The sequence below is a fragment of the Hyperolius riggenbachi genome, chromosome 7 (assembly GCF_040937935.1).
Source record: "Hyperolius riggenbachi isolate aHypRig1 chromosome 7, aHypRig1.pri, whole genome shotgun sequence".
NCBI lineage: Eukaryota > Metazoa > Chordata > Amphibia > Anura > Hyperoliidae > Hyperolius > Hyperolius riggenbachi.
Window position 1 is genome coordinate 197,107,394 of NC_090652.1, and position 18,028 is coordinate 197,125,421.

Genomic DNA, 18,028 nt, shown 5'->3' on the forward strand with positions numbered 1-18,028 from the left:
CACTTGGGAGGTGATCTGATGTCGGCGATCTATTGGTGTGGGTGGGTGATCAGATTGCCCGCAAGGGGCAGGTTAGGGGCTGATTGATGAGTGGCAGTGACAGGGGCTGATTGATGGGTGGCAGTGACAGGGGGTGATTGATGGGTGATTGATAGGTGATTGACAGGTGATCAGTAGGTTATTACAGGGAAGAACAGGTATAAATAATGCACTGGCGAATTGATAAGGGGGGGTCTGAGGGCAATCTGAGCGTGTGGGCGGGTGATTGGGTGCCCGCAAGGGGCAGATTAGGCAGTGACAGGGGGTGATTGATGAGTGATTGACAGGTGATCAGTGGGTTATTACAGGGGGATAGAGGCATACAGTACACAGGGGGGGGGGGTCTGGGGAGAATTTGAGGGGTGGGGGGGTGATCAGGAGGGAGCAGGGGGCAGTTTAGGGTTAAAAAAATAGCGTTGACAGATAGTGACAGGGAGTGATTGATGGGTGATTCCCTAATCACCCATCAATCACTCCCTGTCACTATCTGTCAACGCTATTTTTTTAACCCTAAACTGCCCCCTGCTCCCTCCTGATCACCCCCCCCACCCCTCAAATTCTGGCTGCAAACAGTGGTCTGGGGGGTGGGCAGGGGAGGGGGGGTCTGAGGGGTGCTGTGGGTGATCAGGGGGCAGGGGGGGGAAATCAGTGTGCTTGGGTGCGACTTAGGGTGGCTGCAGCCTGCCCTGGTGGTCCCTCGGACACTGGGACCACCAGGGCAGGAGGCAGCCTGTATATTAGGCTTTGTATACATTACAAAGCCTATTATACGTAATCCATTACAAAGCCTATTATACGGCGGGTTACAGCGCGAGGGGGGGCAGAGCCAGTCGCCAACGGCTGATCGCGTCACGAATGACGCTATCGCCGCATAACCACGCCCGCCGCCGCCCCCGCCGATGGGCGTATTGCGGTCATTTAGGCTCGGTCTTTGCCGCCGCCCAGCGGCTGGGGGCGCTCCTTAAGTGGTTAAACAGAATGCAAGTTGAAGCCTGTGGTGTGCATCCTTCTGTTATTACTATTCATACACAGTGTGAAGAAGTAGTGTTGTACCTGCCTGAAGGGGGGTGCACCTGCTTTAGCTCTCCTGCAAATGATTAGAACTTTTTAAGGGATTTAACAGTGTGTCCTTCTTAACATATCTAAGCAATATCTAGCAATATTTGAATTTTGTAAGAAATTAGAGATGTAATATTATAATACTGTAAGACATTTTTTGTCTCTGTTGTCATTGCTCTATTAATATTCATAAACAAATGCTTGAGGCAGGGAACACACTTGTCTTTCAGTTTTCTGCTTGCGTTTTTCTGTGTACGTTTTCTGCACACCTGGGGCTTGATTCACAAAGTGGTGCTAACTGTTAGCACGCCTGTGAAAACCCCCTTAGCACGTCTAAACAAGCTTATCGCGCATAAAACTTTACGCGCGCAAAACTTTATGCGCGTAAAACTTTACGCGCGTACTGCACAGAGCGCAGGGCGCTCCGCGCGAAGTGCCCATTAAAGCCTATGGGACTTAGCGCGCGTAAAACTTTGCGCGCGTAAAACTTTGTGCGCGCAAAGTTAGCGCGCGATCTGATTGAGAAATCCAGTGCTAACCTACTTAGCACCCTGGTTAGCGCGTCTAAAGACTTTAGACGTGCTAAGTAGGTTAGCACCGCTTTGTGAATCAAGCCCCAAGTGTGTTTCTATGCAGAAAAACGCACACATTTTTTCACAGCAGCTAATGTAATTGATACAGAAAACTGACAAAATGTGCAGAATCATGATACAGACTGTCAGTTTTTTTTCTGCACATGAAAAACACATTAAGTGTGAACTAGCTCATTGATTAAAATGAGTTCTCAGTTTTTCTGTGCAGAAAATGTGTACGAAAACTGTCAAGTGTGTTCCCTGCCGGAAAGAAAAAACACATTAATCCCACAGTGTCTCTGATACAAATTGACAGATAGGAGAGTTTAACTTTGCTGGCAATCAATTGAACTAATATTTAGTGGAGGTCTTCTTAAAGTGCTTTGGGACGATCTGTAGTAAAGTCTATGCCTCACTTTTGATTGCTTAAGCCTGATGCTGTGTAGATTTTACTACACCAGCTCTGTCACACAGGACACGATCCCGCATCCCCATTGGCGCTAAACGCAACTGTCTAAGAACAGCAGAGCTTCATATCAAGATCAAGAGACAATTTCATTGGCTCCTGACCCTGTGATCACAGTGAGGCAATCACTCATCACAAAGGAAAAAATGAAAAAAAGCTCTGGTCCTTAACCCTCCTGGCGGTCTATTAAAAACGGCCAGGGGGCAGCGCTGCCGTTTTTTTGATTTTTTTTTTAAAATCTGCTCAGCGGCATCCCCCCAGCCCCTCCGATCGCCTCCGGTGATAGGCGATCAGGAAATCCCGTTCAACGAACGGGATTTCCTGGAGGGCTTCCCCCGTCGCCATGGCGACGGGGCGGGATGACGTCACGTTCGACTACGTTCGGGTTTACCGCCAGGAAGGTTAAGGGGCCAGAGCTGTGCGGGTGCCCAATCATTTTTAACTGATGCTGTTTTGTTTTACTTTTCACCCATTCAATACGTTTCCTGTTAATTTTTAGATTGTCCACAACCATCATAGAGATACTCGTATTAAGAAGATTCTTAAGAACCTTGATCTTTATGTGTTGCCTGTTCTAAATATTGATGGATACATTTACACCTGGACCACCGTAAGTTAAACTGAAATATGTTTTTACATTTAATAAATACAGTGGGAATGCAAAAGTTTGGGCAGCCCCGTTAATCATCATGATTGCCCTGTATAAATCGTTGGTTGCTACAATAAGAAATGTCAGTTAAATATATCATATAGGAGACACACACGGTGATATTTGAGAAGTGAAATGAAGTTTATTGGATTTACAGAAAGTGTGCAATAATTATTTCAATATTTTTTCAATAATTATTTCAATATGTCATTTTATTGATTCCAAAACCTTTATAACTATTTATTGGAACTCAAATTGGATTGGTAAGCTCAGTGACCCCTGACCTACATACACAGGTGCATCCAATTATGAGAAAGAGTATTTAAGGGGATTCAGATGTAAGTTACCCTCCGCTTTTAATTTTCTCTGAAGAGTAGCAACATGCGGGTCTCAAAACAACTCTCAAATGACCTGAAGACCAAGAATGCTCACCACCATGGTTTAGGGGAAGGATACAGAAAACTGTCTCAGAGGTTTAAGCTGTCTGTTTCCACAGTCAGGAACATATTGAGGAAATAGAAGACCACAGGCTCAGTTCAAGTTAAAGGGGCAGTTTAGTGAAAATTGTTTTCCATTAATCACATATCAGTTATTTAATAAGCAAGAAGTTTTAAATCAGGATGATACTTTTACTGATGGCTAACACGGTACAATACCCTACTGCTACTACTATGCTTATTTAATAAGGAGAGCATACGTTTCTCCGTAGACCTTGTGTTAAAAAAAGTAGATGATATCATTAATTCTGCTTTTTCAGACAGCTGAGCTGCGTCATTAACATTTTCTAAGCTGCTCTAAGGGACGGACTTCACTCTCAGTAGCAGACACTGCAGCTGATTTATAACGGCTGGCTCACTCACTACAGAGAGCCTTGCTGTTCTCACGTGTAACTAGCTAAGTAAATAAACAAACAGGCTGCTAAGTAAGTAACTAATTAGCAGCCTGTTATATCTATTTACTTAACTAGTTACATGTGAGAACAGCACGGCTCTCTGTAGTGAGTGAGTCAGCCGTTATAAATCAGCTGCAGTGAATGCTACTATCAGTGAAATGCGTCGCTTAGAGCAGCTTAGAGCATGGTAATGACGCAGCTCAGCTGTCTTAAAAGGCAGAATTAGTGATTAGAGAGGGCCTGAACCTCCAATTTTAGCTTCGTGAACCGGGTTCGCGAACCGCCGCAAATGTTTGTGAACTTGCGAACTTTCGCGAACTGCAATAGACTTCAATGGGGAGGCGAACTTTGAAAACTAGAAAAATTTATGCTGGCCACAAAAGTGATGGAAAAGATGTTTCAAGGGGTCTAACATCTGAGTTTTTGCATGGATGAGTGGGATAGATGCCAAAAGTCCCGGGGAAAAATCTGGATTTGACTCAAAGCAGCGTTTTAATGGCAGAAATCACATTGCATGCTAAATTGAAGGCCTAAAGTGTTTTAAAACATCTTGCATGTGTATACATCAATCAGGGAGTGTAATTAGAGTACTGCTTCACACTGACAGACCAAACTCACTGTGTAACGCACCGCAAACAGCTGTTTGTGTTGTGACGGCCGTGCTGGACTGGTGCGCACCATGGCGAGAGTGCAGGCGATAGCGGTTTTCAAGCCCATATGGTCGCCAGGCTGAAGTAGCTCAGTTAAAGAACAACAGTGACTGTCCAGCTGATCAAATTTGGTCATGAAGCAACGACCTTATCTTTGATGTGCCACCCCCCGAGACACTCATATAGCCGTCGGTCATTGCTTCATTGTGATACGCAAGCCCCTTCACCGCGGCAGGGTAACGATCACGAAGGGGAATTGACACATGTGCATACCTTTTATTTTGTTTTTGCAGCTGCAGTGCAGCCAGAAAAATTAGGCAGGCATGTACATGCACCAGAAAAATTGTTATAGCGGCCGCTGCTAGCAGCGGGCTTAAAAATTCAGGAATCCGCCTGGAGTCCTGGTGGACCCTGTTGGTGGTGGCAGAGAAGGCAGTCAAGCAGCCTGCAGGCAGAGATGCTGTGTGGGTAGTGACTTAGTCATGGGGCAGGCAGTCACACGGCATGTAGGCAGAGATGCTGTGTGCGGGGACTGACTTAGTCTTGTGCGGGGACTGACTTAGTCTTCGGGCGGGCAGTAGCCCTCCGGGATCCATGCCTCATTCATTTTGATAGAGGTGAGGTACTGAACACTTTTTTGACTTAGGCGACTTCTCTTCTCAGTGACAATGCCTCCAGCTGCGCTGAAGGTCCTTTCTGACAGGACGCTTGAGGCAGGGCAAGACAGAAGTTGGATGGCAAATTGGGACAGCTTTGGCCACAGGTCAATCCTGTGCACCCAGTATGTGTTTTTACCCAGTGTTTTATGTGTTTTGCCTGAGGAAGCGGGCTTGTGTCCCGTGAAACGCGTTGCAGATTAATTGTTGTTTGGAGTTTGAAATTGATTAAAATTTATACCCATTACCATATATTGTGGTGGTTATTTTTGTGGGGGAGGCAAATCCACCAGTGCCACCCACGTTTTTATTCGGTTTTAATTAGCATCATTTTTTATCCTGTTGGCGCCTCTGTTTTTTCATTACTGTGCACCCAGTAGTCCAAGGGTTCATCGCTGCTCACATCCACACTTAAGGCCAGGTAGTTGGCTTCCAGCAGGTTGAGGCGTTGATGGAGGGTGGATCCGGAAGCGCTAAGGTGAGGCGTTGGACTAAAGAATATCCGCATGTCCGACATCACCATGAGATCGTTGGAGCGTCCTGTCCTTGCCTGCGTGGACATGGGAGCAAGTGCTGTTTCCTATCTCCCTTCTAATGATTTGGAAACATCTCGTCCACTTTGTGCCTATACCGAGGGTCTAGTAGCGTGGCCACCAAGTACAGCTCATTCCCTTGAGTTTTTTTATACGGGGGTCCCTCAACAGGCTGGACAGCATGAAAGATGCCATCTGCACAAAGTTGGATGCAGACGTACTATCCATCTTCTCTTGCTCTTCCTCAGTGATGTCTGTAAGTTCTTCTCCTCCCCCCAGCCACGAACAATACCACGGGAAAGTTGACACCTGCTGCGGTTGTTCTTCTGCCTCATCCTCCTCCTCCAAAACAACACCTTCCTTATCATCTGACTCCTCTTTCCCAAACAACTCTTCCTCCTCCTCCTCCTCCACCCTCTGTGCTGCCGCAGGTGTTGAGGAATCATCTGCTTCTGCTGAGAATTGATCCCACAACTCTTCCTCCCATTCCTGTTCCTGTTCATGCTCCTCCACAGCTTGATCCACCACTCTACGCATGGCACGCTCCAGCAAGAAGGCATATGGGATCAAGTCGCTGATGACTCACCAGGTTTGTCACCTCCATAAACGGCTGCATGAGCCTGCAGGCATTTCACATCAGTGTCCAGTACTTCAGCCAGAACATCCCCATCTCCCCAGACTGTGTCCTTTGACTGTAGTTGTAGAGATACTGTTTGACGGCTTTCTCCTGTTGTAGCAGGCGGTCGAACATCAGGAGGGTCGAATAACAGCAAATGCAGGCTATCGCAAATCAAGCGTCTCATCGGCAAGTTGTTTCTCCACTGAATATCGGCAAAGCATGCCATTGGCCATGTAAGACCGCCTGAAATGCCAACACACCTTCCTGGACTGCTTTAGGACGTCCTGTAAGCCTGGGTACTTAGACACAAATCTCTGAATTACAAGATTGAGCACATGTGCCATGCCGGGTACATGTGTCAACTTTCCCAAATTCAAAGCCGAAATGAGATTGCTGCCGTTGTCACACACCACATTGACTATCTCCAGTTGGTGCGGGGTCAGCCACTGATCCACCTGTTTGTTAAGAGCAGCCAGGAGAGCTGCTCCAGTGTGACGCTCCGCTTTGAGGCAAGACATGTCTAAGATGGTGTGACACTGTCGTACCTGGCATGCAGCATAGTCCCTGGGGAGCTGGGGCTGTGTAGCTGGAGAGGAGATCTCAGCACCAGTAGAGTTGCGCTGCCACTCAGCCAAGGAGTAGGAGGAGGACGACAGCAAAGAGGATGTAGCAGGAGGGGAGGAGGTGGCAGCAGGCCGTGGAAGTGTCATAAGTAGGTCCGCTGCACAGCCACGTACTCCCTGCTTGTCAGCGGTCACCAGGTTGACCCAATGGGCTGTGTAAGTAATGTACCTTCCCTGACTGTGCTTGGCAGACCAGGCATCCATGGTCAAATGGACCCTTGACCCAACGCTGTGTGCCAGAGATGATTCCACTTGCCTCTCAACTTCATGGTACAGTTTGGGTATCGCCTTTTTAGAGAAATAATTGCGGCCTGGTATCTTCCACTGTGGTGTCCCAATGACCACAAATTTACGGGAAGGCCTCAGAGTCCACCAGCTGGTATGGTAACAGCTGGTGAGTTAACAGTTCTGCCAAGCCAGCTGTCAGACGCTGGGCAAGGGGGTGACTGGCAGAAATTGGCTTCTTCCGCTCAAAGATTTCCCTCACGGACACCTGACTGCTGCTGTGGGCATAGGAGCAGGAACCGCTCAAGGTGAGAGGCGGAGTAGAGGAGGGTGTCTATGATTGTGAAGGTGCAAGGGAGAAATCGGCTGAAGATGCTACACCTGAAGGAGGAAGAGGAGAAGGAGGGTGGCTTTTCTTTTGTGTGCTGCTTTTCCTCTGGTGCTCTTCCCATTGCAGTTTGTGCCTTTTCTGCACGTGCCTTCGTAAGGCAGTTGTCCCTACGTGGGTGTTGGCCTTTCCACGGCTCAATTTTTGGAGGCAGAGAGAACAGATGGCATTGCTCTGATCTAAGGCAGACACACTAAAAAATGTCCAAACCGCTGAGCCCCCCTGGGGTGATTTCACTATGGTGGCATCAGCAGCTGACGTTGAAGGGCATGTTGGCTGGCTGTCCATAGATGGCGATACATGGCGCCGGACACTGCCAGCAGCTGTTTCTGACGACGAGCTCCCCCTGCTTCTTTCAGGAACTCATCTTCTCCTACGCCTCTCTGACTCCCCCTCTGAACTGTCCCCTTGGTCATCTTGTGTCTTAGGATCCCACATGACATCCGTATCATCATAATCATCCTGCAAAAGGTGGATCAGCGCAACACCAGGCCGCCTCCGAATGGCCACCATCAGAGATGCGCTGAGCCCCCCCAGGAACTACAAACGCACCTTGAACCCAAACAGAAGCTCTGCATATACACCAAAAGCATGGCTGTTAAGTGGGAGCAGCTGACCAAAAACAAATTAAATTAGTACATAGTACATAGCAAGGAAATAAACAGCGCTACTTAAAAACAGACAAGTGCCTACCTGCAAAAGAGTGCAAGCCCCACTTGTGGGATATAATACACACCGAGCATACACATGACCTGTCTACCACTGGTGGATGTTGGTTTCCTGTAACAGCTTGCATGCAACCTATTAAGTACTCGTCCCTCCCACTGTGAAGATTGGAGGATTGACTTCTTCGCAGTGGGAGGGACGAGTACTTAATAGGTTGCATGCAAGCTGTTACAGGAAACCAACATCCTCCAGTGGTAGACAGGTCATGTGTATGCTCGGTGTGTATTATATCCCACAAGTGGGGCTTGCACTCTTTTGCAGGTAGGCACTTGCCTGTTTTTAAGTAGCGCTGTTTATTTCCTTGCTATATCATAATCATCCTGCCCAGCTTCGATTGTCTCAGACACCTCCAAAACTGCACCAACAGCAGGTACTTCATCCTCCTCCTCCTCGCATATTACGTCCATTGTGTCGCCTAACTCAGACATATGAGGTGGTGTAACTTGCTTAGCGCCTTCATCTTGTTGTAACAATAATGGCTGTGAATTAGTTAATTCCACACCAAATAACTCCTGCGAAGTGTCAAATGGAATGGGTGTGGTGCAAGTAGTAGCACTGGTGGCTGCGGAACAAGAAGTGTTCTGTGTTAAATAGTCAACCACGTCCTGAGAATCTCGGGAGTTGATGGGACGTGCCTTCTTCTGAGCACTTTGGTGCAGGGCCCCACAAAATCACATCAGCATGACCTGGCTGGGAGTTTAGGGACCAAAGGGGGTCTAGTGATGGGAGAGTAGAGGGTGGAGGGAGAAAGTAGAGGGACAAGCTGAAGAAGCAGGTGGAGGAATAGCATGTGGTAGTGGTGGAGGGGGGGCAAAGGGTTGTGAGGAATATGGGGGAGGGGAAGTGTGGGTGAGCCAGTGAAAGGGCAGGTGGTAAAAGGTACATTATGTTGTGTGGTGATGAAGCTGACAGTGGTTTGGACTGAGGTATATGTGTAGAGAATGGTGGAAGAGGCATGGAGTAGGAGAGGAAGAAATATGTGTGCAAGGCTTGGATAGTGATGAGAAATGCAGGTGAGGATAAAAGGTTAAGGGCCCATTTACACTTAATCAGTTGGTACGCGTTAGTGTGCGTTAGTGCCCGTTGCTATGCGTTTTTGTCCATAGCAATGCATTGTGACAAAGATTTCAGTTAAAACGCATTAAGTGTGAAAGGTGCCATAGGAAAACATGGGCATTACTTTGAAAATTAGTTTTCTTTCCTTTTTAACTGAGAGCAACTGATTAAGTGTAAAAGGGCCCTAAGGAAGTTACCTTGGTGTAATGCTGAATTGCTTGTGAATTCTGGTAAATTCTGGTTAATTTCCACCCTTTGAAAAGAACCCTTAATTATGGCTAGAGATGGCCCGAACCTCCGATTTTCAGTCCGCGAACCGGGTTCACGAACTTCTGCAAAAGTTCGGTTCGTGCGAACTTTCGCGAACCGCAATAGACTTCAATGGGGAGGCGAACTTGGAAAACTAGAAAAAATTATGCTGGCCACAAAAGTGATGGAAAAGATGTTTCAAGGGGTCTAACACCTGGAGGGGGGCATGGCAGAGTGGGATACATGCCAAAAGTCCCGGGGAGAAATCTGGATTTGACGCAAAGCAGCGTTTTATGGGCAGAAATCACAATGAATGCTAAATAGCAGGCCTAAAGTGCTTTAAAACATCTTGCATGTGTATACATCAATCAGGTAGTGTAATTAGTGTACTGCTTCACACTGACAAACCAAACTCACTGTGTAACGCACCGCAAACAGCTGTTTGTGTAGTGACGGCCATGCTGGACTACTGCGCACCATGGCGAGATTGCTCTTCCTCATTCAGTGATGTCAGGTTAGGTAATGTCTGACTGCCTTATCAACTTTCCATGGTTCTTTCTCTACCATTGTTAAAGCTTACATCTATTTTTTTTTTTACATTACATTTTATGCTTGCGGTTCAGTACCTGCAACGAGAATCTATTATGGAGGGCAAGTCTGCCATTGTGACCACGGGTAATGGTTCTATTCCGGTCCAGAGCTGGAGCCTAAGAAACGGCTACCACCACACATCCAAGGAAGGCAGCAAGCATGGCATGCACGTCCCGAGGTAGTGACCAAATATAACAATACAGGACTCAGAGGAGGACTTTCGAGGCCCTGCTGTATTTGAAATAAATTAACTTTAAATCCTTTAACGAGAATCTGTTATGGCGGACAATAATGACACCACTTGCCTTTCATGAGAATCTGTTCTGGAGGGCAAGTCTGCCATTGTGACCAGTGGGTAATGGCCGGGGAATCAGGGTTCGATTCAGGTCCGAAGTGGGAGCCTGAGACCCATGCTGTATAAGTAATGTACCTGACCTGACTGTGCTTTGCAGACCAGGCATCTGTGGTCAGATGGACCCTTGACCCAGCGGAAGACAAACCAATTCGAACGTATTTGCCAAGAATGTGTTATGGAGGGCAAGATTGCCATTCATTCAACTGTGTGAAACTTTTGATGGTCCTCTCTCAGTACCATGGTGACTGACCAGGGGTAATGGCGGGGGAATCCTGGTTCGATTCCGGTCTGGAGTGGGAGCCTAAGAAACGGCTACCACCACCACACATCCAAGGAAGGCAGTAGGCATGCTGTGGGCAAAGGAGCAGGAACAGCTACCACCACACATCCAAGGAAGCTAGGTATATGCAATTATGAGGTGGGTTCACTCAACAAAACAGCTAGGTATATGCAGTGATGAGGTGGGTTCACTCAACACAAAAGGTCGGTAAGTATATGCAGTGATGAGGTGGGTTCACTGAACACAACAGCTAGGTATATGCAGTGATGAGGTGGGTTCACTGAACAGAACAGCTAGGTATATGCAGTGATGACATAGCAAAGAAATGAACAGCGCTACTTAAAAACAGATGAGTGCTTACCTGCAAAAAAGTGCACACCCCACTCATGGGATTCAAATACACAATGAGCACACACATGACCTGTCTACCACTTGGAGGATGTTAGTTTCACTAACAATTTGCAATTTGTTAGGTACTTGTCCCTCCCACTGTCGTAGAAGTCTTTCCTCCATGGGAGGGGACCTAACACTAACTAAAACCTACCTATGCATATGCATAGCCTGGGCGCGCTACCAGTAAATTTAAATTTAAGAATTGCGCATTGCGAATTGGGTTCAAGGTGCGTTTTGTAGTTCCTGGGGGGGCTCAGCGCATCTCTGAGCTGAGGCCATCCAGAGGCGGCCTGGTGATGCGCTGATCCCACTTTTTCTGCGCAATTCTTAAATTTAAATTTACTGGTAGCGCGCCCAGGCTATGCATATGCATAGGTAGGTTTTAGTTAGTGTTAGGTCCCCTCCCATGGAGGAAAGACTTCTACGACAGTGGGAGGGACAAGTACCTAACAAATTGCAAATTGTTAGTGAAACTAACATCCTCCAAGTGGTAGACAGGTCATGTGTGTGCTCATTGTGTATTTGAATCCCATGAGTGGGGTGTGCACTTTTTTGCAGGTAAGCACTCATCTGTTTTTAAGTAGCGCTGTTCATTTCTTTGCTATGTTTGATTTAATTCTGGTCAGCTGCTCCCACTTGATAGTTTTTCTTTGGTGTATATGCAGAGCCTCTGTTTGGGTTCAAGGTGCGTTTTGTAGTTCCTGGGGGGGCTCAGCGCATCTCTGAGCTGAGGCCATCCAGAGGCGGCCTGGTGATGCGCTGATCCCACTTTTTCTGCGCAATTCTTAAATTTAAATTTACTGGTAGCGCGCCCAGGCTATGCATATGCATAGGTAGGTTTTAGTTAGTGTTAGGTCCCCTCCCATGGAGGAAAGACTTCTACGACAGTGGGAGGGACAAGTACCTAACAAATTGCAAATTGTTAGTGAAACTAACATCCTCCAAGTGGTAGACAGGTCATGTGTGTGCTCATTGTGTATTTGAATCCCATGAGTGGGGTGTGCACTTTTTTGCAGGTAAGCACTCATCTGTTTTTAAGTAGCGCTGTTCATTTCTTTGCTATGTTTGATTTAATTCTGGTCAGCTGCTCCCACTTGATAGTTTTTCTTTGGTGTATATGCAGAGCCTCTGTTTGGGTTCAAGGTGCGTTTTGTAGTTCCTGGGGGGGCTCAGCGCATCTCTGAGCTGAGGCCATCCAGAGGCGGCCTGGTGATGCGCTGATCCCACTTTTTCTGCGCAATTCTTAAATTTAAATTTACTGGTAGCGCGCCCAGGCTATGCATATGCATAGGTAGGTTTTAGTTAGTGTTAGGTCCCCTCCCATGGAGGAAAGACTTCTACGACAGTGGGAGGGACAAGTACCTAACAAATTGCAAATTGTTAGTGAAACTAACATCCTCCAAGTGGTAGACAGGTCATGTGTGTGCTCATTGTGTATTTGAATCCCATGAGTGGGGTGTGCACTTTTTTGCAGGTAAGCACTCATCTGTTTTTAAGTAGCGCTGTTCATTTCTTTGCTATGTTTGATTTAATTCTGGTCAGCTGCTCCCACTTGATAGTTTTTCTTTGGTGTATATGCAGAGCCTCTGTTTGGGTTCAAGGTGCGTTTTGTAGTTCCTGGGGGGGCTCAGCGCATCTCTGAGCTGAGGCCATCCAGAGGCGGCCTGGTGATGCGCTGATCCCACTTTTTCTGCGCAATTCTTAAATTTAAATTTACTGGTAGCGCGCCCAGGCTATGCATATGCATAGGTAGGTTTTAGTTAGTGTTAGGTCCCCTCCCATGGAGGAAAGACTTCTACGACAGTGGGAGGGACAAGTACCTAACAAATTGCAAATTGTTAGTGAAACTAACATCCTCCAAGTGGTAGACAGGTCATGTGTGTGCTCATTGTGTATTTGAATCCCATGAGTGGGGTGTGCACTTTTTTGCAGGTAAGCACTCATCTGTTTTTAAGTAGCGCTGTTCATTTCTTTGCTATGTTTGATTTAATTCTGGTCAGCTGCTCCCACTTGATAGTTTTTCTTTGGTGTATATGCAGAGCCTCTGTTTGGGTTCAAGGTGCGTTTTGTAGTTCCTGGGGGGGCTCAGCGCATCTCTGAGCTGAGGCCATCCAGAGGCGGCCTGGTGATGCGCTGATCCCACTTTTTCTGCGCAATTCTTAAATTTAAATTTACTGGTAGCGCGCCCAGGCTATGCATATGCATAGGTAGGTTTTAGTTAGTGTTAGGTCCCCTCCCATGGAGGAAAGACTTCTACGACAGTGGGAGGGACAAGTACCTAACAAATTGCAAATTGTTAGTGAAACTAACATCCTCCAAGTGGTAGACAGGTCATGTGTGTGCTCATTGTGTATTTGAATCCCATGAGTGGGGTGTGCACTTTTTTGCAGGTAAGCACTCATCTGTTTTTAAGTAGCGCTGTTCATTTCTTTGCTATGTTTGATTTAATTCTGGTCAGCTGCTCCCACTTGATAGTTTTTCTTTGGTGTATATGCAGAGCCTCTGTTTGGGTTCAAGGTGCGTTTTGTAGTTCCTGGGGGGGCTCAGCGCATCTCTGAGCTGAGGCCATCCAGAGGCGGCCTGGTGATGCGCTGATCCCACTTTTTCTGCGCAATTCTTAAATTTAAATTTACTGGTAGCGCGCCCAGGCTATGCATATGCATAGGTAGGTTTTAGTTAGTGTTAGGTCCCCTCCCATGGAGGAAAGACTTCTACGACAGTGGGAGGGACAAGTACCTAACAAATTGCAAATTGTTAGTGAAACTAACATCCTCCAAGTGGTAGACAGGTCATGTGTGTGCTCATTGTGTATTTGAATCCCATGAGTGGGGTGTGCACTTTTTTGCAGGTAAGCACTCATCTGTTTTTAAGTAGCGCTGTTCATTTCTTTGCTATGTTTGATTTAATTCTGGTCAGCTGCTCCCACTTGATAGTTTTTCTTTGGTGTATATGCAGAGCCTCTGTTTGGGTTCAAGGTGCGTTTTGTAGTTCCTGGGGGGGCTCAGCGCATCTCTGAGCTGAGGCCATCCAGAGGCGGCCTGGTGATGCGCTGATCCCACTTTTTCTGCGCAATTCTTAAATTTAAATTTACTGGTAGCGCGCCCAGGCTATGCATATGCATAGGTAGGTTTTAGTTAGTGTTAGGTCCCCTCCCATGGAGGAAAGACTTCTACGACAGTGGGAGGGACAAGTACCTAACAAATTGCAAATTGTTAGTGAAACTAACATCCTCCAAGTGGTAGACAGGTCATGTGTGTGCTCATTGTGTATTTGAATCCCATGAGTGGGGTGTGCACTTTTTTGCAGGTAAGCACTCATCTGTTTTTAAGTAGCGCTGTTCATTTCTTTGCTATGTTTGATTTAATTCTGGTCAGCTGCTCCCACTTGATAGTTTTTCTTTGGTGTATATGCAGAGCCTCTGTTTGGGTTCAAGGTGCGTTTTGTAGTTCCTGGGGGGGCTCAGCGCATCTCTGAGCTGAGGCCACCCAGAGGCGGCCTGGTGATGCGCTGATCCCACTTTTTCTGCGCAATTTTTATATGCAGTGATGAGGTGGGTTCACTCAACACAAAAGGTAGGTAAGTATATGCAGTGATGAGGTGGGTTCACAGAACAGAACAGCTAGGTAAGTATATGCAGTGAGGAGGTGGGTTCACTGAACACAACAGCTAGGTATATGCAGTGATGAGGTGGGTTCACTCAACACAAAAGGTAGGTTTATGCAGTGATGAGGTGGGTTCACTCAGCACAACAGCTTGGTATATGCAGTAATGGGTATTACAATGTGCAGCTGCCTATCACACACACAGGTAGTCACTGAATGTGACAAAAAACAAAAGGGAACAGGAGCGCACCGCTGGTGCAATAACGTTTTTTACTTCAATCAGTCACGCTGATACAAGTTACACTTACAGTGTGTGAGAAGTCAATGCGCCTGTCAGGCGAGCCCTCTATCCTCTCCTGTGTCCTGCGCTTGGCCAGAGCGGCGGGATGCGTTGGAATCAGCGTGGATTTGGAGGCGGTGGGCAGAGCCAGGACGCGGGGATGCCGTCTGACGTCACAACGTTTCGGCGTAGACCACGCCTTCATCAGGTGACGTCAGCGGCGGGGACGGCAATGTTTTATACCCACGTATGTGGGTGGTGGCGGCTAGACAGCCTCCTATTGGCTGTTACAGAATGTGTGCTTGAAATTTTGTTTCAAACAGCAGTGTTAAAAACCACGTGTGTATGTGGTGAAGGCTAGACAGCCTCCTATTGGCTGTCAGTATAGGTACTTAAAATTTTATTTAGAAAATTTAAAAACATTAGACAAATGTATAAAAAAAATGGATAAAACTAGAGACATTTAAACAATTGTGCTGAGACTTAATCAGTGTCTTAGCTGTCCTGAATAAAGTAAAATAAAAATCAGACTATCCCCCGTCTTTAGGAGCTACACCCCTAGGGTTGCCGAGGCGATTCAGCCCGTAGAGGGGAATGCAAATACAGTGCGATACAGTGTGCTAAAAGGGGAATATACTCTAATGGGTGGTTCTATTATTTCCCGAAACTAAAAATAAACATAAATTAAAAGAACTGTGATCTACACTTTTTGTCGGCGTGCGCAGGCTGGCGGAGCTATCTATTGCGATTAACCTGAGGTATCAGGCGACAAAACTTCAGATTTCTGTCATCCATTTAACTTCACAAGGGAGCATTTAGTACAAGATGTAAACTCTGCACACTCCTACACTTGACTTACTACGAGCCGATGGTTTGGTTTGGTGGTGCTATATAAACAGCTGACTCAGCTGGATTGGCACCTAAATGTGGCCATATCCTTGTCATCTCTGTCACGATCATGATCACGTTAATAGGGTGGAGCGGCGGTCTGGCCAGTTTGAAAATGGGGAAACATCGAACCAGCCGCCAGTAAGGGACCAAAGTTTTAACAGTGGTTCCCTCGATGGCTATTAATGGCTAATGTAATAAAAAAAGTGCTGCATTTTTACAATAATTATGTATAAATGATTTAGTCAGTGTTTGCCCATTGTAAAATCTTTGAAATCCCTGATTTACATTCTGACATTTATTACATTGTGACATTTTTACTGTTGGCAGGTGATGTAGATGCTGCATGTTTTTTTGGCAGTTGGAAACAGCTGTAAACAGCTATTTCCCACAATGCAGCAAGGTTCACAGACAGGAAACTGCCAAGAGTACGTACTTTTCTTGTTTCTTGTGGGAGGGGTTTCACCACAATAACAGTCATACAGCGCCCCCTGATGGTCTGTTTGTGAAAAGGAATAGATTTCTCATGTAAAAGGGGGTATCAGCTACTGATTGGGATAAAGTTCAATTCTTGGTCGGAGTTTCTCTTTAAGCAACCATCACGCACACATATCTCATGTGTAGTATTGTCTCACACACAGAATGTATCAGACCCATAGTTTTTAAGGGAGTACAACAACTAAAAAAAAAGGGATGACGCCCTCTATGCATTATTCAACAAAGAAAAGAGCTGGCACATCCAAAGTTAATCTTTATTTGTTCCATGTAGAAGAATATGGCCTATTGCACTCATATCTGTCATCAGGCTATCCTCGTCTGCGCTGGATAATAGGGACTTTCACTGCCAGGATTGTTTGCTTAGTTTGGGAAATGTCGGAATAGGGCACGTTACTGCAGTAGTAATCAATGATCAATATCTCCCTTAAGTTAGCCATACATCTAGTGATTCTGATTCAATCGACAAAGCGATCAACTTTATTGGGGAATCAACTTCAGTATGGTTGATTGAAAGTCGATCGACTAGTGGCCCACACACTACAAGCAATATCCTATGGGATTCACCTTCACTTATCGATTTGAACAATGTTGTGTCTCCATAGTCTGAGTGCAAAAATTGATTCAGAGTCGATCGAATGAAATGTAAACAGTAGCTGATTCCTGTGCCATCAACTGACATCTTGCATCCTGCTTGATCCAGTGCTGGGCCGAAATTACGCATTAGCGTAATTACGCATCGTAATTCACTACAAATGCACCGTAAGCGTTAAGTGTAACGTTACGGTATTACGCGTAATTAATTACGCGTAGACCGTAGGTTACGTTGTTACGCGTAACAAATTACGCGTAAGACAGTAAACTCCCATTGAAATTACACAGTCTGCCGAAATCGCGTAATATTACGCTCCCGTATAATATAAAAAAGCCGCCGACTTTAAGGGTTAATAGCAAAGCTCCCTTAAGTGCTAAGAGCCTCAAATTTGGAGAATATATTAAGGAGATCAGAAGGAATAAGAGGAATTTTTTTTTTTTTTCAAAAAGACCTTATAGTTTTTGAGAAAATCGATGTTAAAGTTTCAAAGGAAAAATATATACATTTAAAAACCTGCCGACTTTAACGGTTAATAGCAAAGCCTGCTTAACATTTAGGAACACCAAATTCACAGGGTATATTAAGGGGATCAGTGGGAATAAGAGGAAAATTTTTTTTTTCAAAAAGACCTTATCGTTTTTGAGAAAATCGATTTTTAAGTTTCAAGGGCAAAAATGTCTTTTAAATGCGGAAAATGTCAGGTTTTTTTGCACAGGTAACAATAGTGTTTTATTTTCATAGATTCCCCCAAGTGGTAAGAGTTTTACTTACTTCGTTCTGAGTGTGGGAAATATAAAAAAAAAAAACGACGTGGGGTCCCCCCTCCCAGACCTCTTTAACCCCTTGTCCCCCATGCAGACTGGGATAGCCAGAATGCGGAGCACCGGCCGCGTGGGGCTCTGCACCCTGACTATACCAGCCCACATGGTCCATGGATTGGGGGGTCTCGGAAGGGGAGGGGCAGCCAAGCTTTCCCCTCCCCCTCCGAGCCCTTGTCCAATCCAAGGACAAGGGGCTCTTCTCCACCTCCGATGGGCGGTGGAGGTGGAGGCCGCGATTTCCTGGGGGGGGGGGGGAGGTTCATGGTGGCATCTGGGAGTCCCTTTAAAAAGGGGTCCCCCAGATGCCCACCCCCCCTCCCAGGAGA

General features: G+C 46.3%; 1 protein-coding gene across 1 annotated transcript in view; it reads left to right on the forward strand.

The window, feature by feature from the left end:
• Nucleotides 1–18,028, forward strand: part of CPO (carboxypeptidase O) — a 216,965-nt gene that overhangs the window by 154,737 nt on the left and 44,200 nt on the right. Inside the window, exon 8 of the mRNA XM_068247357.1 lies at nt 2,636–2,746. Within this exon, the coding sequence (XP_068103458.1) occupies nt 2,636–2,746 (111 nt within the window). The remainder of the gene's footprint in view (nt 1–2,635; nt 2,747–18,028) is intronic.